The 22,149-nt window shown below is 31.6% G+C and overlaps 2 protein-coding genes across 9 annotated transcripts in view; both read left to right on the top strand.

The window, feature by feature from the left end:
- The window catches only part of Ehbp1 (Eps15 homology domain containing protein-binding protein 1), a 107,980-nt gene that overhangs the window by 12,470 nt on the left and 73,361 nt on the right, over positions 1 to 22,149 (top strand). For all 8 annotated transcript variants that reach the window (XM_073992560.1, XM_073992557.1, XM_073992562.1 and 5 more), the window contains exon 2: positions 8,627 to 9,164. In XM_073992560.1, coding sequence (XP_073848661.1) covers positions 9,052 to 9,164 — 113 coding nt within the window. In that variant the 5' untranslated portion in view covers positions 8,627 to 9,051. The remainder of the gene's footprint in view (positions 1 to 8,626; positions 9,165 to 22,149) is intronic.
- Positions 1,165 to 2,523, top strand: LOC141386852 (uncharacterized). Its single transcript, XM_073955757.1, has 3 exons — positions 1,165 to 1,384; positions 1,529 to 1,719; positions 2,029 to 2,523. Exons 1-3 carry the CDS (start codon positions 1,165 to 1,167, stop codon positions 2,521 to 2,523), a joined length of 906 nt encoding a protein of 301 aa, XP_073811858.1.

The following is a 22,149-nucleotide window of genomic DNA, read 5'->3' as shown; positions in this document are numbered from 1 at the left end:
TTATCCCACTAGAAGACATTAAAGTGCGACTAACGGCTACCAACGCGCGAGAACAAGAGAGCTTTTGTATCTTTATCTGTAACAGATGCAAACAGACTCATCGATAAACGCAGCATATTTATTGGGTTGGGTTACGCCCAAATAAAATACAAACAAGAAGTGAAGTGATGCTATAGATGTTTCGAATCGGGCCATATGCAATGGGACTGCAAAGGACCCGACCGAAAAGGCACGATCGATGAGTCCAGGCGAAATTGTCTCAAGGTGAGAAGGAAATATACAAGAGCTAGACGAAAAGGCGAGCACATACCTAACGCGACGCATACAAAGACGCTAAAAAACGGCTGCAGAACTCCATCGAGAGAAGCAAGAAGAATAAATGGGAAGAACTAAGAGTGGATGTAAACAGAGATCCATGGGGGCTCGGCTACAAAATCGTCATGCAAAAGCTCGGGTCGAAAAACAAGGTTGATCAAATGGACGGGGAGGTAATGGATAACATCGTAAACACGTTATTTCCAAGACATACCACCAGAGATGTTCCAACTGAACCAGAATCTCCCACAAACATACCGTTTTTCACATTAAATTAACTACAACCAGCTTCGCAGAGCCTCAAACCAAAGAAAGCGCCCGGGCCAGACGGCATTCCATCTGAAGCTATTAAAGCTATAGCAAAAAACCGACCGAATTGGCTACTCAAAATGTACAACAGATGTTTAATGGAAGGTATCTTCCCAGAGTCATGGAAACACACAAAAACTAGTTCTATTGAGTAAAGGAAAAGGCGAATATACATAACCATCTTCGTACCGATCACTCTGTATGCTCGACACAGCTGGGGAGGTTAATCAAACCCAGACTAAATGAAGCCATTCCAGCTGCAGGCGGTCTCTCGAGAAGACAGTATGGCTTTCGTCCCGGCAAGTCCACGATAGGAGCTCTCAAAGACGTGATAGATACGGTAGAAGGTGTGCTCAGGGCGGAAATCACTACTCCCGGCCCACGCTTGATGTGAAAAACGCGCTTAACAGCCTCCGATGGGATGACGTAATGGAAACGCTGCATAAAATATTTAATTTTCCAAAGTATTTACTCCATATAATCGGAGATTATCTGAGAAATAGAACTCTATTGTACGATACCAAACAAGTTGCCAAACGCATGCAAGTCACGTCGGGAGCAGCCCAAGGGTCTATACTGGGACCTGACTTGTGGAACGCAACCTACGATGAAATACTAAAGATTGAAATGCCACACGATACCTATCTTGTGGGATCCGCAGATGACATCGCTGCAGTAATCAAAGCCTGGAGTATAAACGAGGCTGAAAGTAAACTGCGTCAAACCATGATACGCACGAAAAGATGGTTGGATGAGCATGGTCTTCAACTAGCTATGCAAAAAAACGGAACTGCTACTTCTTACCGGGCGACATATCCCAACCGAAATTGAGATGAATATAGGCGACATAGTCAACAACTCATCCCCACAAAGCAATCTGTAAACTATTTGGGCATGCGATTAGACTCGAAGTTAACATATTCAAAACAGATTGAGTATGCAACCACAAAAGCTGCGAAAATACCCTCACAGTTGAGTAGTTTGATGGCTAATATTGGTGGTCCCCTACCCAGCAGGAGGAAAATCCTCATGGAGGCGAGCACCAGCATACTATTGTACGGGTCGGAAATTTGGGCTCCGGCTCTAAAGGCCTGCGTACATAAGCTGCCTTGCCTACTTACCTTGCTTACTTCTGATAAAAGAATAAAAAAGAAAAGGGCAACCCAGTTCGAAATTTCCTCGGCCTTCTTTATTCTTTTATTTTTATTATGTCAAAAATGAAGCAGGAAAGCAAGGCAATCAGGCAGAGCAGCTTATGTACGCAGGCCTTTACAACTCAAGTCAGGGCGAGTAAATTGCTGTCGGTACAAAGAACAGCTGCGCTAAGGGTAACATCCGCCTACCGCACAGTATCTGCAGGAACTATACTTGCTGTTGCTGGAATGATCCCCCTTCGATCTGCAGGCAATGGAACGCCATAAGATTTCTATTGTCAAACAGCAAAGTGGACCACAAACTGAGTACGCGAGAGCTGCTCGAGAAGAAACGTTAGAAATGTGGCAACTACGATGGCAAAACGAAAGGAGTGGTAAATGGACACACAAGCTAGTCGCAAACGTACGAAGCTGGTATAGCAAAAACCACGGTGAAGTCAACTACTACGTAACGCAGATGTCAACTGGCCACGGATATTTCCGGAAGAACCTACATCGTATGGGGAAATGCAGTACACCGTACTGCATCTATGAAGAGGAGGTGGTTGATGATGCGCAACACACTTTCTTCAAGTGTAATCGCTGGAGAGAACAACGTCAACTACTAGAAACGGAGATTGGTAACGTTGCAAGTGGAAACATTGCAATAAAAATGATGGAAACAGAAGCAAACTGGAAAGCAGTAGCAAAATATGCGGAATATGTTCTCCGCACCAAGAAATTAGACTTGGATATGAACCCCTGAAAACAAAAGCGAAGCCTGGACGCAGGCAATACATAATGCGCAAGCGGTTCCAGGGTGGAACGAGCCCCCGGGGAGGAAGGAGGTGGGTTTTTAGCCGGTATACTTTTGAGTCCGGCATACGACGACCGTGACGACGTCGCCAGATGCGTAAAGCATTTTCCCATACCTTTCCCATCCCATTCTTATTATTATTGTTATTATTGTTGTTGTTGTTGTTGGTGTTGTTGTTGGTGGTGTTATTATTATTATTATTATTATTATTATTATTATTATTATTATTATTATTATTATTATTGTTATTATTATTATATATCAACTTGTTGTTGTTGTGTTCCGAAAGCTGACATAGATGGCACATTACCAATCTCCAAAAAAAAAAAAACAAAAACAAAAAAAAAAGAATTTTGGACCTCTCGGCATTATTATTGAAATGTTTACAACTATAAACATCCATCCCTGGCAATCCCTGACATCACTTTGACTCATTACTCACTCACAAAGGAACTACGAAACTCTCTGTTCTGTGAGAAGAATAATAATCATCAAAAAGGAGAAAATAAAACATTGTTTATGTTTTCATTATGATTGAATCCTTCTCATGCTAAATTAAGTCTCTATCTCCTTGATCTCCCTCTCTCTCCCACCAATCTAAAAAATGCCTGTCTCATTGATAATTACAAACGAAAGGTAGTCGTCAAAACGATGTTTATGTTTTGATCAGATGTTACCTCTCTTTGTGGCATTGACAAATTGCTTGACACAGCATCTATCTATCTCCCTCGCAAGTTGGGTTAACTAATCACCACCGAGGATTTATTTATACATATTTTCAAGATGGAATGTGATGGTTGGTTTCCTTTATCTTTTGGAAACATATGTTCAAGATTAGGTGGCCAAAATGGTAACAACAGCAACAACACCAACAAAGTAATGAAGCACGGGTAATTACAACATCAACAACAAAAGAAACAATGACAGAGGGCGGGCAACACATGTTTCAAATCGCTTATGACTGACTAATGCTGCATGCCGTGACCAAAATGACAAACAAAACAATGTTAAACAGGCAAACACATGCATGTTTTATACAGATGATAGGTACCTACCTTTTTCTTCTGTGCCTGCCCGAAACCAAACAAAAAAAGTTATACAGGAGATTGCTTTTCAAGGTGAAATTATTTTCTCGTTGTGGATACCCAAAAAATGAAAACAAAAATAAACAAAAACAAAAATTGCAAAAATTATTTAAAATGCCATGTTTGTTTGTATGTTTAATTTTGCTGCTGTTGTTGTCTAGTGTTTGTGTCTCCTACTGCACAAGATATTTGATTGCCCCCAGAGATCCCAGAGATGCTGTGTGTTGATGACTGCTGCTGTCATATTGCCAGCTCTCGGCTGCATAGTATGTGTGTTTATTACCCGGCTCCAGACTTGAGATGTCGACAAACTGGAATTGAATGTGAAATATGTTTGTAATTATGTGTTATTCTTGTTGTTGTAGCGTCAAACATGCATATGAACTGTGATGAAGGCTTTTTTTTTGGCAAAATAATAGGAGGATTTGGTATGATAAGGTTCGGGCACAAAGTGGCTTAGTTTTGCATATGATTATTCTTAAGACAATAAGGAACACTTTTCCACCTGAGGATTAGCAAGGAAGTTGAAATGTTGAAAATGAAATCGAAGAATACAAATCCTTATACCAAAGGGATTTTCGATTCTTAAACCAGAATCTAACTAATAATCCCTTAGCTTAGAATATAACTTCAAACACAAATGCTATGCGTCTTTATCGTTTTCTCACTATTCGAGGACCACTGACTAAAAAAAGGAAGATGATTGGTCACAGACAATATTTGCGTAAAGCTGTCATTCAAAATTGGAATCGCTGAAACCCACTTCAGACCTGAGATGAACAAGAAGGGCTAGCGCCTTTTCTTTTGCTAACAAATGCTCCTAGTGTGTTCATTTGTGCTTTAGACACAATGATCTCTTAAATCCGCCTCTCCCGAATATAGATCCTTTATAAACATATTTTGCAATCATTTCCCAATCATTTATATGTCTCCTCCCTTACCTCGTTCAGTTTTTCAAAACCATAGCCGGTTTTTGTTGTTATTAAACTATTAAAATTTGCAAACAATTTTTTCGGTTTACCTTTTTATATTTCTCGGTAGATGCTGTGGTGGTTACTTTGCAATGATGATAATGTTGTTGTTGCTACTTTTTCGTTTTCTGTTTTTTTTTGCCTTTTGACAGAATGACAGAAAAGTGGGCACAGGTTAAATGGATATAAGAACAACCTGCCTGCCATCCTGCATACCTTTAAAAGTAAATGACGACAGGTGGGTTTGAGTTATTAACAACAACAATTATTTTACTTTTGCCACAAACTCAGGGATTACCCTTAAAAGGGGAACAACAACTTTATAAAGAGATTATTCTTCCAACACATGCTCCATGCAAAATTGCCTTCCGCAAAGGTTCGATGACAAGTATCTAGTTTTTTGTTTTGATAACAACAACACGTACCAAAAAACATCTTTACTTGAAATATGATGTTGTTGTGATTGGTTTCAAGGTATGCTTGGTGCTATCAGGGACTCTGGAGTGTAAAGTCTTCTCATCTTAGAGAAAATTGGTCGATAATGAACTTTTCTGTAGAAAAGTTGGTTGATAACGAACTTTTCTATAGAAAAGTTGGTCGATAACCACCTTTTCTATAGAAAAGTTGGTCGATAACAAACTTTTCTATAGAAAAGTTGGTCGATAACAAACTTTTCTATAGAAAAGTTGGTCGATAACAAACTTTTCTATAGAAAAGTTGGTCGATAACAAACTTTTTTATAGAAAAGTTGGGCGATAACGCAATTTTCTATAGAAAAGAAGGTCGATAGCGAAATTTTCTATAGAAACATTGGTCGATAACAAACTTTTCTATAGAAAAGATGGTCCATAACGAACTTTTCTATAGAAAAGATGGTCGATAACAAACTTTTCTATAGAAAAGTTGGTCGATAACGAACTTTTCTTTAGAAAAGTTGGTCGATAACTAACTTTTCTATAGAAAAGTTGGTCGATAACTAACTTTTCTATAGAAAAGTTGGTCGATAACTAACTTTTCTATAGAAAAGTTGGTCGAAAACTAACTTTTCTATAGAAAAGTTGCTCGATAACAAACTTTTCTATAGAAAAGTTGCTCGATAACAAACTTTTCTATAGAAAAGTTGGTCGATAACGAACTTTTCTATAGAAAAGTTGGTCGATAACGAGCTTTTCTATAGAAATGTTGGTCGATAACGAACTTTTCTATAGAAAAGTTGGGCGATAACGAACTTTTCTATAGAAAAGATGGTCGATAGCGAAATTTTCTATAGAAAAGTTGGTCGATAACGAACTTTTCTATTGAAAAGTTGGTCGATAACGAACTTTTCTATTGAAAAGTTTGTCGATAACGATCTTTTCTATTGAAAAGTTTGTCGATAACGATCTTTTCTATAGAAAAGTTGGTCGATAAAAAACTTTTCTATAGCAAATTGTAGACGATAACAAAATTTTCTATTGAAAAGTAGGTCTGTAACAAAATTTTCTCTAGAAAGTGTGGTCGATAACGAACTTTTCTATAGAAACGTTGGTCGATAAAAAACTTTTCTATAGCAAATGTAGTCAATAACAAACTTTTCTATAGAAAAGTTGGTCGGTAACAACATTTTCTCTACAAAGTGTGATCGATAACAATTTCTTCTAAAGAAAAGATGGTCGGCAACAAATTTTTCTATAGAAACGTTGTTCGATAACTAACTTTCCTCAAGAAGGGATGAACGATAACAATCTTTTCTATAGAAAAGTTGGTCGATAACGAACTTTTCTATTGAAATGTTGGTCGATAACAAACTTTTCTATAGAAAAATTGGTCGATAACAAACTTTTCTACAGAAAAGTTGGTCGATAACGAACTTTACTATAGAAAAGTTGGTCGATAACAAACTTTTCTATAGAAAAGTTGGTCGATAACAAACTTTTCTATAGAAAAGCTGGTCGATAACAAACTTTTCTATAAAAAAATGTGGTCGATAACGAACTTTTCTATAGAAAAGTTGGTCCATAACGAACTTTTCTTTAGAAAAGTTTGTCGATAACGAACTAAGTTGGTCGATAACGAAATTTTCTATAGAAAAGTGGGTCTATAACAAACTTTTCTATGGAAAAGTTGGTCGATAACAAACTTTTCTATAGAAAAGTTGGTCGATAACAAACTTTTCTATAAAAAAATGTGGTCTATAACGAACTTTTCTATAGAAAAGTTGGTCCATAACGAACTTTTCTTTAGAAAAGTTGGTCGATAACGAACTTTTCTATGGAAAAGTTGGTCGATAACGAACTTTTCTTTAGAAAAGTTGAAAAGTAGCTGCTATCGAACAACATTTCTATATAAACTATATTTATCGAACAATTTTCTGTAGAAAGTGTTGGTATTGAAAGACATTTTTATCGTACAATTTGTGAAAAATGTTGCTATCGAATAATTTTTCTATAGAAAACCTCGTTATCGGACGACGTTTCTATTGAGAAAGTTGTTATTATACAATTTTCTACAGGAAAAGTTGTTATCGGACAATTTTCTACAGAAAAAGTTGTTATCGAAAAAATTTTCTACAGAAAATGTTATTATCGAACAACTTTCCCATAGAAATTTTTTTTATCGATCAACCTTTCTATAGGAATTGTTTTTATCGAACAACATTTCTATAGGAAATGTTTTTATCGAACAACTTTTCTATAGAAAATGTTGTTATCGAACAAATTTTCTATAGAAAATGTTGTTATCGAACAAATTTTCTATAGAAAATGTTGTTATCGAACAAATTTTCCATAGAAAATGTTGTTATCGACCAACTTTTCTATAGAAAATGTTGTTATCGAACAACTTTTCTATAGAAAATGTTGTTATCGACCAACTTTTCTATAGAAAATGTTGTTATCGACCAACTTTTCTATAGAAAATGTTGTTATCGACCAACTTTTCTATAGAAAATGTTGTTATCGAACAACTTTTCTATAGAAAATGTTGTTATCGAACAACTTTTCTATAGAAAATGTTGTTATCGAACAACTTTTCTATAGAAAATGTTGTTATCGAACAACTTTTCTATAGAAAATGTTGTTATCGAACAACTTTTCTATAGAAAATGTTGTTATCGAACAACTTTTCTACAGAAAATTTTGTTATCGAACAACTTTTCTATAGAAAATGTTGTTATCGAACAACTTTTCTATAAAAAATGTTGTTATCGAACAACTCTTCAATAGAAAATGTTGTTATCGAACAACTTTTCTATAGAAAATGTTGTTATCGAACAACTTCTCTATAGAAAGTGTTGTTATCGAAAAACTTTTCTATAAAAAATGTTGTTATCGAACAACTTTTCTATAGAAAATGTTGTTATCGAACAACTTTTCTATAGAAAATTTTGTTATCGAACAACTTTTCTATAGAAAATGTTGTTATCGAATGACTTTTCTATAGAAAATGTTGTTATCGAAGATCTTTCCTGTAGAAAATGATGGTATCGAACAACTTTTCTATAGAAAATGTTGTTATCGAACAACTTTTCTATAGAAAATGTTGTTATCGAACAACTTTTCAATAGAAAATGTTGTTATCGAACAACTTTTCTATAGAAAATGTTGTTATCGAACAACTTTTCTGTAGAAAATATTGTTATCGAACAACTTTTCTATAGAAAATGTTGTTAGTGCAACTTTTCTATAAGAAATATTTGTATCGATTTGCATTCCTACAATCAAAATTTTTTTAGAAATGTCTTTGTATTTTTTTATAATTATAACACGTTTTTGTTGTTGTTGTAATAATGGGTTTTGTTGCCTCCATTACCAGCTATCCTCTTCCATTAAACTCTGACCTTGTTTATGAACGTTGTTCGTTCGTTGGTTATCGTAAAAAAACGAAAATACAAAGCAAGAAAATAAAAAGTAATTTTATACAACAACAAAAAATTTAAATAAACATTGAAATGATAATAAACAAATATTGAAACAAGCATTTAAATAAAAGTATTTTTCTTTTTTTATTTCTTTGCAGAAAGTTAAACGGGAGATAAAGGTGCTGTTGAAGAAAGAAAGCAACAAAATGGTTGATCTTTGAAAAATAAAAAAAAGAAAAATTTTAGAAGAAAAAAGAAAATGAAGTGAAAGAAATAATTAAAAAATTGAAAAAGCGCACAAATGGAAATTTGAAAAATAAAAATGTTAAAATATTTGAAATCACATTGAAGTGAAGTTCGTTCTAAATAAAAAAGTTCCCACAAAAACGCATAAGTTCGTTTACACAGAAAGCCAACAAAAATCTATGCCAATTTGAAAGAAAGAAAAGTGAAAAGTTAACTTCATTTTGTAAAGCAAACTTCAAGCCGGAAATCAACTTCAAATTTGAAAGTTTGGAATTACCACCCTCCTCCCCAAAAAAGAAGAAAAAAACCAACAGTAAAACTTCTTTGAGCCGCCATCATGCCCGCCATGGGTAGTGTATGGAAGCGTTTGCAGCGTGTTAATAAACGCGCCGCCAAATTCCAATTTACCGCTTCATATCACGAACTCCACCTCGAAACAACAGCCAAATGGTGAGTATTTCCTTTATTTTTGGTATTTTTGCTAAGTTTTTTTTTTGTTAACGGCTGTCTACCATTTTTTGAGACTTTAGCCGCATATCTAGTATAATTAAAAAAATATTATTGTTGTTTTTGTTGTTTATAGTTAATTATTACAAAGCTAATTGTTTAAACGTGAATGTTCAAATTCAGACAAACAACAGTCAGCAGCAGGTGGAGGTCATGTATAGCCATGATTGTAGGTTTTGATTTTAAGTGAAGAAGGGAACCTGTATTTCTGCCGAAAAATTTTGTTATCGAACCACTTTTCTTTAAAAAACATTATTATCGAAATTTTTTTCTATAGAATATTTGGTTATCGCACAACTTTACTATAGAAAATTTTGTTATCGAAAAACTTTTCTATAGAAAATTGTTACTATCGAACATTTTTACTATAGAAAATGTTGTTGTAAGACATCCTAGACACTATGTCTCTACAATTAACAAAACATCTGTCTTAAATGACAGCCTAAACGTTATTTTCTATTACAACTTGACACTCTTTTTTATTTCTTTCGTGTTGTCTTCTGCTCGATTATTGCATCATCAACAAATAACAGTTTAAAGTTGTTGGCATAGATTTTTTTCATCTATCGGAAACAATAACCCCATCTCTTGCAATCGTTACAATCAATATCTGATGGATATATCGACCACATCTAATGGAATATTTAAACGCATCGAAGCGACAAAGGGGTCGGTCTGTCGCTCTGTGCTCGGCGGTAGCACATATAAAATTTATTAGTGTTTTGTTGCCATTGTATTGTATGACGGTTGCTGTTGTTGTTGCTGCTCTGTTGCACCACCTATTGTTTGTGGCATTTTGTTAACACATTCTTCATAATAACCCCGTTAAATGGAAATGTAAGTCAAATAGCGCAAAAAAATCATCATTGAAATAATAATGAATGACGACGATGATGATACCGATATGAATAGCAGAAAATTTACAATTCAAAATAACTGCAAGATAATCTCAGCTTTGATACACTTTAATTGGCAACCTGTGACATGAGTTTTATGTATGGGGATTGGATGGAAAAGAAAATGGGTAGGGAAAATGCTTCACAAATAGGTTGGCTTAATAGAAATCTTTCGCGATTTTCTTTTCTAATTAAAAAGTATTTCGATAGCAAGTTTTTCTATAGAAAAGTTGGTCGATGACAACATTTTTTAAAGAAACGTTGGTCGATAACAACATTTTCTACAGAAAACTTGGTCGATAACAAAATTTTCTATAGAAAAATTGGTCGATAACAACTTTTTCTATAGAAAAGTTGGTCGATAACAACTTTTTCTATAGAAAAGTTGGTCGATAACAACTTTTTCTATAGAAAAGTTGGTCGATAACAACTTTTTCTATAGAAAGGTTGGTCGATAGCAACTTTTTCTATAGAAAAGTTGGTCGATAACAACTTTTTCTATATAAAAATTGGTCGATAACAACATCTTCTATAGAAAAGTTGTTCGATAACAACTATTTCGAAAGAAAAGTTGGTCGATAACAATATTTTATAAAGAAACGTTGGTCAATAACAAAATTTTCTATAGAAAAGTTGGTCGATAACAAAATTTTCTATAGAAAAGTTGGTCGATAACAACTTTTTCTATAGAAAAATTGGTCGATTACAATTTTTTCTATAGAAACCTTTTTCGATAACAACTTTTTCTATAGAAAAATTAGTCGATAACATCTTTTTCTATAGAAAAATTGGTCTATAACAACTTTTTCTATAGAAAAATTGGTCCATAACAACTTTTTCTATAGAAAAATTGGTCGATAACAACTTTTTTTATAGAAAAGTTGGTCGACAACAACATTTTTTAAACAAACGTTGGTCGATAATACAATTTTCTATAGAAAACTCGTCCGATAACAACTTTTTCTATAAAAGTTGTTCGATAACAAAATTTTTTTATAGAAAAGGTGTTCGATAACAAAATTTTTTTATAGAAAAGTTGTTCGATAACAACCTTTTCTATAGAAAAGTTGTTCGATAACAACCTTTTCTATAGAAAAGTTGTTCGATAACAACCTTTTCTATAGAAAAGTTGTTCGATAACACATATTGATACAAAAAAGTTGTCCGATAACAACTTTTTCTATAGAAAAGTGGTTCGATAACAACATTTTTTATAGAAAAGGAGTTCGATAACAAAATTTTTTATAGGAAAGGAGTTCGATAACAAAATATTTTATAGAAAAGTAGTTCGATAACAACCTTTTCTATAGAAAAGTTGTTGGATAACAACTTTTTCAATGGAAAAATTGTACAATAAAACATTTTGATACAGAAAAGTTGACCGAAGACAACTTTTTTTTTAGAAAAGTTATAAAAAAGTTGGTCGATAACCACTTTTTCTATAGAAAAGTTGTTCGATAACAACATGTTTTATAGAAAAGGTGTTCGATAACAACATTTTTTCTATAAAAGCTTGTTCGATAACAACCTTTTCTATAGAAATCTTGTCGATAACAACTTTTTCTATAGAAAAGTTGGTCGATAACTTATTATATAAAAAAGTTGGTCGATAACAACTTTTTCTATAGAAAAGTTGTTCGATAACAACATTTTTTATAGAAAAGGTGTTCGGTAACAACATTTTTTATAGAAAAGTTGTGCGATAACAATCTTTTCTATAGAAAAGTTGTTCGATAACAACTTTTTCAATGGAAAAAATTGTCCAATAAATCAACAGAAAAGTTGTCCGATAACAACTTTTTGTATAGAAAACTTATCCGATAACAACCTTTTCTATAGAAAACTTGTCGATAGCAACTTTTTCTATAGAATAGTTGGTCGATAACAACTTTTTCTATAAAAAAGTTGGTCGATGACAACTTTTTCTTTGGAAAAGTTGTTCGATAACAAAATTTTTTATAAAAAAGGTGTTCGATAACAAAATTTTTTATAGAAAAGTTGTTCGATAACCTTTTCTATAGAAAAGTTGTTGGATAACAACTTTTTCTATGGAAAAATTGTCCAATAACACTTTTTGATACAGAAAAGTTGATACAGAAAAGAAAACTTTTCCGATAACAAATTTTTCTATAAAAGCATGTCCGATAACAACCTTTTCTATAGAAAAGTTGTTCGATAACAACATTTTTTATAGAAAAGATGATCGATAACAGCATTTTCTATAGAAAAGTTGTTCGATAACAACATAATCAGTAAACAATTTTTCGATAACATCATTTTCAATAGAAAACTTTTTCGATAACACCATTTTTTATAGAAAAGTTGGTCGATAACACCATTTTATATAGAAAGATTGGTTCATAACAACATTTTTTATAGAAAAGTTGTCCGATAACATGTTTTTTTATAGAAAAGTAGTCCGATAACAACTCTTTCTAAAGAAAAGTTCTCCGATAACAACATTTTCTATAGAAAAGTCGTCTGATAACAGCATTTTCGATAGAAAAGTTCTTCGATAACAACATTATCAGTAAAAAACTTTTCGATAACATCATTTTAAATAGAAAACTTTTTTGATAACGCCATTTTTTATAGAAAAGTTGGTCGATAACACCATTATCTATTGGTCGATAACAACATTTTGTACAGAGAAGTTGTCCGATAAAAACTTTTCTGTAGAAAAGTTTTTCGATAACAACATTTTCTATAGAAAAGTTATCCGATAATAACATTTGCTATAAAAAAGTTATTCGATAACAATATTTTCTATAGACAAGTTATTCGATAACAATATTTTGTATAGAAAAAGTGTTCGATAACAACATTTTCTTTGGGTTACAAAAATAAAAACCTTCAAAATCAACCTCAACCGCAAGAAAAAAAAACATTGCCAAACAATGATTCATTAGAAAACGATAAGAGAGCAAAACGCATACGAAAAAGCAAAGCAACACAAAATATTCTAACGAGAGTGCATTCCAATCAAATTTGGCATTCAATTTAAAATAAGAAACAAATCACGGCACTCTTTTACAAAAAATGGAAGTTCAACTATATGCAGACCAGGCAAAGGCGACTATTTGACGTCAAGTTGTGAAGAAGATGAAGAGGAAGAAATTAAATAGTAGTGTTTTATTTTTTATCGATTTAAAATGGCCAAATGAAATAGACATTTTACGCCAAAGTACATGGCGCTGTTGAATCATTTGTGGTCTGCTGTGCCTTCGATTGACCTATACAAACATGTACGGACGGCCAGCCGGTCATATCCTCAAGTACCCTTCATTTGTAGAGAACTTTTTTCACTTTGTTGTATGGCCCACAATTATCCAAAGGCCTAAGAAATCATTAGAAGGAACAATAATGCTTCGGTTTCAATGAAAAATCAGAGAGATGGTTACAATTTATTGTAGCTGCATGAAGGAAAGTCAGTTGGGCACATGTTTTCCATTAAATGGAAATTTATGGAAGATATCAAAACAATTCATGTTGAGCACCCACCAACAGCATTCCAACTCCCCCTAAGAAATATTGAAATTTGTTTTACAGTTTTATTTCATTCACCAGAAAATTCTTCTAGATTTTCGATTTGTAATAAATTCCATAGCTTTAAAAAATGGCATTAAATGCAAATAGGTTTTGGTGTGCGCGCGGAAAAACACGCACATATTTATCGCAAATACGGGCATTAACATGACGACAACATCATCGACGAAAACGACAACGGCGACGACCCACCTAAATCACATTCTGCCAGAATTGACAAGCAATAAATGGCACCAACCAGGCTACTATCAGGCCGTCAGTCAGGCACATGAATATACGGCGAGAGCCAGACAAACGGAATATAGATTGGCGAGACTTTGGGTAAATATTTATGGTTAGGCTGTGGGTAGCAGCAGCAGATCTAAAATAGTAATGAGGGTGAAATGTTTGATTACAAAATATGTGTAAGTAGAATTACATCAAAAAAAGGTAGAGTGATGAGGAAATGGGAGGAAGTTGGAAAATGTTAGCAGCAAATCACTGGAGATGGGTCGAAAGCTAAGGGGAACTGTTAAAATTGTTCGATAACTAAATTTTTTATAGAAAAGTTGGTCGATAACAACTTTTTCTATAGAAAAGTTGGTCGACAGCAAATTTCTATAGAAAAGTTGGTCGATAATAAAATTTTCTATACAAAAGTTGGTCGATAACAACATTTTCAAAAGAAAAGTTGGTCGATAACATCTTTTTCTATAAAAAAGTTGTTCGATAACAACTTTTTTATAGAAACGTTGCTCGATATCAACATTTTCTTTGCACAATTTGGTCGGGAACTACATTTTATGTACAAAAGTTGGTCGATAACAGCTTTTTCTATAGAAAAGTTGGTCGATAACAATTTTTTCTATAGAAAAGTTGGTCGATAACAACTTTTTCTATAGAATAGTTGGTCGATAACAACTTTTTCTATAGAAAAGTTGGTCGATAACAACCTTTTCTATAGAAAAGTTGGTCGATAACAACTTTTTCTATAGAAAAGTTGTACGATAACAAAATTTTTTGAAGAAAAGTTGTTCGATAACAGCATTTTCTATAAAAAAGTTGCTCGATTACAACATTTTCTATAGAAAAGTTTTTCGATATCAACATTTGCTATAGAAATGTTATTCGATAACAAACTTTTCTATAGAAAAGTTATGCGATAACAAACTTTTCTATAGAAAAGTTATTCGATAACAACCTTTTCTATAGAATAGTTATTCGATAACAACCTTTTCTATAGAAAAGTTATTCGATAACAACCTTTTCTATAGAAAAGTTATTCGATAACAATATTTTCTATAGAAAAATTGTTCGATAACACCATTTCCTATAGAAAAGTGGTTCCATAACAACCTTTTCTATAGGAAAGTTGTTCGATAACAACCTTTTCTATAGAAAAGTTGTTCGATAACAACCTTTTCTATAGAAAAGTTGTTCGATAACAACCTTTGCTATAGAAAAGTTGTTCGATAACAACCTTTTGTATAGAAAAATTGTTCGATAACAAACTTTTCTATAGAAAAGTTGTTCGATAACTACCTACTCCATAGAAAAATTTTTCGATAACAACCTTTCCTTTAGAAAAGTTGTTCGATAACAACCTTTTCTATAGAAAAGTTGTTCGATAACAACCTTTCTTCGATAACATCCTTTTCCACGTTAAGGAACACGACTAAAAGTTGTTCGATAACAACATTTTCTATAGAAAAGTTGTTATAGATCAACTTTTTCTATGAAAAAGTTGGTCGATAAAAAATTTTTCTACAGAAAGGTTGGTCGATAACAATTTTTTATAGAAAAGTTAGTCGATAATAACTTTTTCTATAGAAAAATGGAACGATTACCATATTTTCTATATGTAAAAGTTCATTGATAACACAATTTTTTGTAGAACGGTTGTTCGATAACAACATTTTAGGTAGAAAAGAACATTTTTTATAAAATAAAATAAATTTTTTATAGAATTGTTGTTGTCTTCTGTAGAAATAATTTTCGTTACAAACATTTTCATATGAAATATGTTCTATACCAACCTCTTCTATAAAAAGCTTTTCGATAACAACATTTTCTAAACAAAATATGTCCGATAACAATCATTCCTATAGAAAAGTAATCCCACAACATGTTTCATTATCATTTCTCATTAACAAATCTGTTTCGTTTTGTGCTCAACCCGATTCATTTTATTTAATTAGTAAAGTCAACAATAGGACCTATAGTTTTTGATGTTTGATTAACCCATCGGCATCGTCACAATGACACAGTCATCAACATTATGACACAAGTAATACGTCATTTTTTGGGACACCCCTTCACCCTGGCCTCCTTCATCTAATACGATAAGCCCAACACACTGTTCCGATTATAACAATTGGTGGCATTATTTTCTTTTTATAATTTTTTTTTTTTTGGGGTCGTTTGATATGCCTCAGCTAGAGGCAACACTATTAGTTCATCATTAAATTAAAACAACAAAAACCACTCAAAACAAACCTTTTGTATTGGGAACATGGTTAGAGAGCGGCTAACAAACCAACCAACCAGCCAGCACCAGACCATATCAAAACAATTGATATGAATCATTGAAACTAGAAATAAATTTTATAAAAAATAGCAACGATGTTTTTGTTTTTTTTTTTTTCTTTTTTTTACCCATTATGTTCAATTCAATTCTGTGTACAATGTGAACGAACATAAAAACCGGAAAGTCAGTCTACTCACCAAAAATAACAAATAAAACATTGGAAATGTTGCCATAAGCGCCGGTATTGCTAGCAAATTTTTTGATATTTTTTTTTTAATTTCATTTGTTTTTTTAGAATGAACAAGTGGTTTGTAATTGTTTTACTATTTTGGGCAAAATGAACATGATTGGCTTTCCTACAAAAATTGTTTAACTTATTGGAAATTTCCCAGAATAGATCTTCTATGACATTTTCTTCATTGAAAAAGTTGTTCGATAACAAATTTTTCTGTAGAAAAGTTGTTCGATGATAACTTATTCTATAGAAAAGTTGTTCGATAACAACATTTTCTATAGAAAAGTTGTTCGATAACAACATTTTCTATAGAAAAGTTGTTCGATAACAACATTTTCTATAGAAATGCTGTTCGATAACAACATTTTCTATAGAAAAGTTGTTCCACAACAACATTTTCTACAGAAAAGTTGTTCGATAACAATATTTTCTATAGAAAAGTTGTTCGATAACAACATTTTCTAAAGAAAAGTTGTTCGATAACAAAATTTTTTATAGAAAAGTTGTTCGATAACAACATTTTCTATAGAAAAGTTGTTCGATAACAACATTTTCTATAGAAAAATTATTCGATAACAAAATTTTCTAAAGAAAAGTTATTCGATAACAACATTTTCCATAGAAAAATTGTTCGATAACACATTTTTTTAAAGAAAAGTTGTTCGATAACAAATTTTTTTATAGAAAAGTTGTTCGATAACGTTTTCTATAGAAAGGTTATTCGATAACAACATTTTCTATAGAAAAGTTGTTCGATAACAACATTTTTATAGAAAAATTGTTCGATAACTCAATTTTCTATAGAAAAGTTGTTCGATAACAACATTTTCTATAGAAAAGTTGTTCGATAACAACATTTCCTATAGAAAATGTGTTCGATAACAACACATTTGTTCGAAAACAACATTTTCTATAGAAAACTTGTTCGATAACTAAATTTTCTATAGAAAAGTTGTTCGATAACAACATTTTCTATAGAAAAGTTGTTCGATAACAACATTTTCTATAGAAAAGTTGTTCGATAACAACATTTTCTATACAAAAGTATTTCGATAACAACATTTTCTATAGAAAAGTTGTTCGATAACAACATTTTCTATAGAAAAGTTGTTCGATAACTACATTTTCTATAGAAAAGTCGATAACAACATTTTCTATACAAAAGTATTTCGATAACAACATTTTCTATAGAAAAGTTGTTCGATAACAACATTTTCTATAGAAAAGTTGTTCGATAACAACATTTTCTATAGAAAAGTTGTTCGATAACAACATTTTCTATAGAAAAGTTGTTCGATAACAACATTTTCTATAGAAAAGTTGTTCGATAACAACATTTTCTATAGAAAAATTGTTCGATAACAACATTGTCTATAGAACAATTGTTCGATAACAACACTTTCTACGGAAAAGTAGTTCGGTACCAATATATTCTATAGAAGAGTTGTTCGATAAAAAAAAAGCAACACTCCTATGTTCGTATTCTTTGCAAAGCAAAGACGACATAAAAACAGTGGTGGATATGAAATTCTTTAGTTCGACTCAAATTGTAGGGTAATCAGTTTTAGGGCCATATAGCAAATTTCTCATTTTGTTTAATTTGCTGGATGGGCTTATTGACCTGTTTATCGATACAGAGTCGGCGGAAAAGGGAACTGATGAAGTTGTTTGGTGACAACTGAAACTATAGTATTCCCTACCCTCCGCCCGCAACTAATCAATTTCATATCCACTGTAAAACATTTTGTTGTTATTCAAATACTTGAATACAACAAAATATGGACTAAAGCTGAAATAAACACAAAGATGTAAAAATTTTTTATATAAAAGTTGTTCGATAATAACATTTTTAATAGAAAAGTTGTTCGATAACAACATTTTCTATAGAAAAGTTGTTCAATAACAAAATTTTCTATAGAAAAGTTGTTCGATAACAATATTTGCTATAGAAAAGTTGTTCGATAACAACATTTTCTATAGAAAAGTTTTTCGATAACAACATTTTGTACAGAAAAATTGTTCGATAACAACATTTTCCATAGAAAAGTGTTCTATAACAACGTTTTCTACGGAAAAAGTTGTTCGATAATAACATTTTCTACAGAAAAGATGTTCGATAACAACATTTTCCATAGAAAAGTGTTCTATAACAACGTTTTCCACGGAAAAGTTGTTCGATAATAACATTTTTTTTAGAAAAGTTGTTCGATAATAACATTTTCTAAAGGAAAGTTGTCCGATAATAAAATTTTCTATAAAAAGTTGTTCGATAACAACGTTATCTATAGAAAAGCTGATCGATAAAATAATTTTCTATAAGAACGTTGTTCGATAGCAACATTTTCTTTAGACATTTTCTATAGAAAAGTTGTTCGATAACAACATTTTCTATAGAAAAGTTGTTCGATAACAACATTTTCTATAGAAAAGTTGTTCGATAACAACATTTTCTATAGAAAAATAGTTCGATAACAACATTGTCTATAGAACAATTGTTCGATAACAACGCTTTCTACGGAAAAGTAGTTCGGTAGCAATATATTCTATTAAAGAGTTGTTCGATAACAACATTTTCTATAGAAAAAATATTCGATAAATACTTTTTCCGGTAGAAAAGTTGTTCGATAACAATATTTTCAATAGAAAAGTTGTTCAATAACAACATTTCCTATAGAAATGTTGTTCGATAACAACATTTTCTATAAAAAAGTTGATCGATAACATCATTTTCTATAAAAACGTTGTTCGATAGCAAAATTTTCTTTAGAAATTTTGATCAATAACTACATTTTCTATAGAAAGGTTGTTCGGTAACATTTTCTATAGAAAAGTTGTTCGATACCAACATTTTCTATAGAAAAGTTGTTCGTTAGCAACATTTTCTATAGAAAAGTTGTTCGATAACAACATTTCCTATAGAAATGTTGTTCGATAACAACATTTTCTAAAGAACTATTTTCGATAACAATATTTTCTATTGAAATGTTGCTTGATAACAACGTTTCTTCTAGAAATATTTTTCGATAACATCATTTCCTACAGAAAAGTTTTTCGATTATAACTTTTTTTGTGGAGAATTGTTGTAGAAAAGTTGTTCGATAACTTTAGAAATGCTGGTCGATAACAACGTTATCGAACAAAATTTGTTCGATAACATTTTATATAGAAATGTTGTTCGATAACAACACTTTCTATGGAAGAGTTCTTCGATTGCAACATTTTCTATTAAAAGTTGTTCGATAACAACTTTTTTCTATAGAAATCTTCTTCGATAACAATAATTTCTTTTAGAAAATTGGTTGTTAAAAAGTGTTTTTTATTTTTTATGGCTTCCGTTTAAATCACTGCGATTAATGCCTAAATTAAAATTCCACTGACTTTGACATTTCTTCAAGGATATCTTTTGGAATTTTGAAAAGGATCAATTCCATTTAATACATTATCCTTTTATGCCTTCTTTCGGCCTTTGCTGATTTATGTTTTTAGATAATTTACATAAATTCTTTACTACCTCTCCTACAAAAAAAATGTGTTTGTCTTCAAAATGTTAGGAAACAACGACATAACCTAACCGCTCCTTAATTGACATATCCTTGTTGTTGACTTAAAAACACCAGCATTTTCATTTAATCATAGATGGCTTTGCAGAGCCATCAAAAAACAGGACACCCACATTTGCCAAGACTTTAGAAATGTGGGTGTGATGAAAAGGCAAGGAGGAGGAGGAGTAGCAGTACAACCTACAACCAGTATAATGACCATTTTCCTGATTGTTTGTTTCGTTTTGTTTCTTTTTTAAAGTCGTTTGTTTGCCTTGGCAATTTTTTTAAGGGTTGTTTTGGTGGTGACCCGACTCTTGTCTAAAGCGTTTCCACTTTGTTATTTTTTTTACTTTGATATGTTTATTTATAGGGGTCATGGGGGAAGGACATGTGATAGCAATGACTTTACTGTTATGGAGTTATCAGCTGTCCTACCCTCCCTCGTGCTCTCTGTCTCCTGCTAGACATTCGGTCTTTATTTCCTTTGCAGAAGTTTCGTGTAAATTGTAAATGAAAAACTTCATTTGCCATGGTTGTCTGTCTGTAGAATTTTCTTGCCTAACTTGTTTACATAATGTCAACAACTTTTGTTGTTGTTGTCAGGGACTCTGTAATCGCTTAGTTTCTAAAAGTGTGGTAAATTGTATTCTTGCTTCCGTTATCATCCGCCATTAACTTGTGAATAATTTTATAGAGCCTTTAATAAAATTTCTATGGAGGAATCGATTATTTTAAAGAAAAAAAATGTTATTATAGGAAACGTTATCGACTAATAATGTGTTATCGAACAACTTTTCTATAGGAAATGTTGATATAGAAGAACTTTTCTAAAGAGAATGTTTATATCGAAAGATTTTTCTATAAAAAATTTTGTTATCGAACATCTGTTCTACATAAAATGTCGTTACCGAACAAATTTCCTTCAGAAAGTGTTTTTATCGAACAACTTTTCTATAGAAAATGTAGTTATCAACAACTTTTCTATAGAAAATATTGTTATCGAACAACTTATCTATAGAAAATGTTGTTATCGAACAACTTTTCAATGGGAAGTGTTGTTATCGAACAACTTTTCAATGGGAAGTGTTGTTATCGAACAACTTTTTCATAGAAAATGTTGTTATCGAACAACTTATTTATAGAAAAAGTTGTTATCGAGCAACTTTTCTTTAGCAAAAGATGTTATCAAACAACTTTTGTATAAGGAATATTGTTATCGAAAAACTTTTATATAGAAAATTTTGCTATCGAACAACTTTTCTGAAGAAAATGTTGTTATCGAAAACTTTTCTATAGAAAATTTTGTTATCGAACAACATTTCTATAGGAAATTTTGTTATCGAATAACATTTCTATAGGAAATTTTGTTATCGAATAACTTTTCTATAGAGAATGTTGTTATCGAACAACTTTTCTATAGAAAATGTTGTTATCGAACAACTTTTCTATAGAAAATGTTGTTATCGAACAACTTTTCTATAGTAATTTTCTTATCGGACAACTTTTCTGTACAAAATATTGTTATCGAGCAACTTTTCTATAGAAAATTTTGTTATCGATCAACTTTTCTATAGAAAATTTTGTTATCGAACAAGTTTTCTATTGAAAATCTTGTTATCGAAAACTTTTCTATAGAAAACATTTTTATCGAACAACGTCTCTACAGAAAATATTATTATCGAAAAACTTTTCTATATAAAATGTTGTTATCGAACAACTTTCTATAGAAAATGTTGTTATCGAAATACTTTTCTATAGAAAATTTTGTTATCGAGCAACTTTTCTATAAAAAATGTTGTTATCGAACAACTTTTCTATAGGTAATGGTGTTATCGAACAATTTTTCTATAGAAAATGTTGTTATCGAAAAGCGTTTTTACAGAAAATGTAGTTGTCGAACAACTTTTCTGTAAAAAATGTTATCGAACAACTTTTCTATAGGAAATGGTGTTATCGAACAATTTTTGTATAGAAAATGTTGTTATCGAAAAACGTTTTTATAGAAAATGTTGTTGTCGAACAACTTTTTATAAAAATGTTATCGAACAACTTTCTATAAAAATGTTGTTATCGAACAACTTTCTATAGAAAATGTTGTTATCGAACTACTTTTCTATAGAAAATGTTCTTATTGAACAACTTTTCTATAGCAAATGTTAATATCGAACAACTTTTCTATAGAAAATTTTGTTGTCGAACAACT

Source organism: Musca autumnalis, unplaced genomic scaffold (genome assembly GCF_047663935.1).
Source record: "Musca autumnalis isolate F117 unplaced genomic scaffold, ASM4766393v1 scaffold_5, whole genome shotgun sequence".
NCBI lineage: Eukaryota > Metazoa > Arthropoda > Insecta > Diptera > Muscidae > Musca > Musca autumnalis.
This window is presented reverse-complemented; position numbering and strand designations above follow the sequence as displayed.

Excerpts from the sequence above, each read along its gene's own strand:
- LOC141386852 (XM_073955757.1), top strand. The coding sequence starts at position 1,165 with ATGCAAGTCACGTCGGGAGCAGCCCAAGGGTCTATACTGGGACCTGAC. Across the intron at positions 1,385-1,528 it reads AAGATGGTTGGATGAGCATG|ACTCGAAGTTAACATATTCA; the intron begins GTCTTCAACTAG and ends GCATGCGATTAG. Across the intron at positions 1,720-2,028 it reads CTCCGGCTCTAAAGGCCTGC|GCAATGGAACGCCATAAGAT; the intron begins GTACATAAGCTG and ends TTCGATCTGCAG.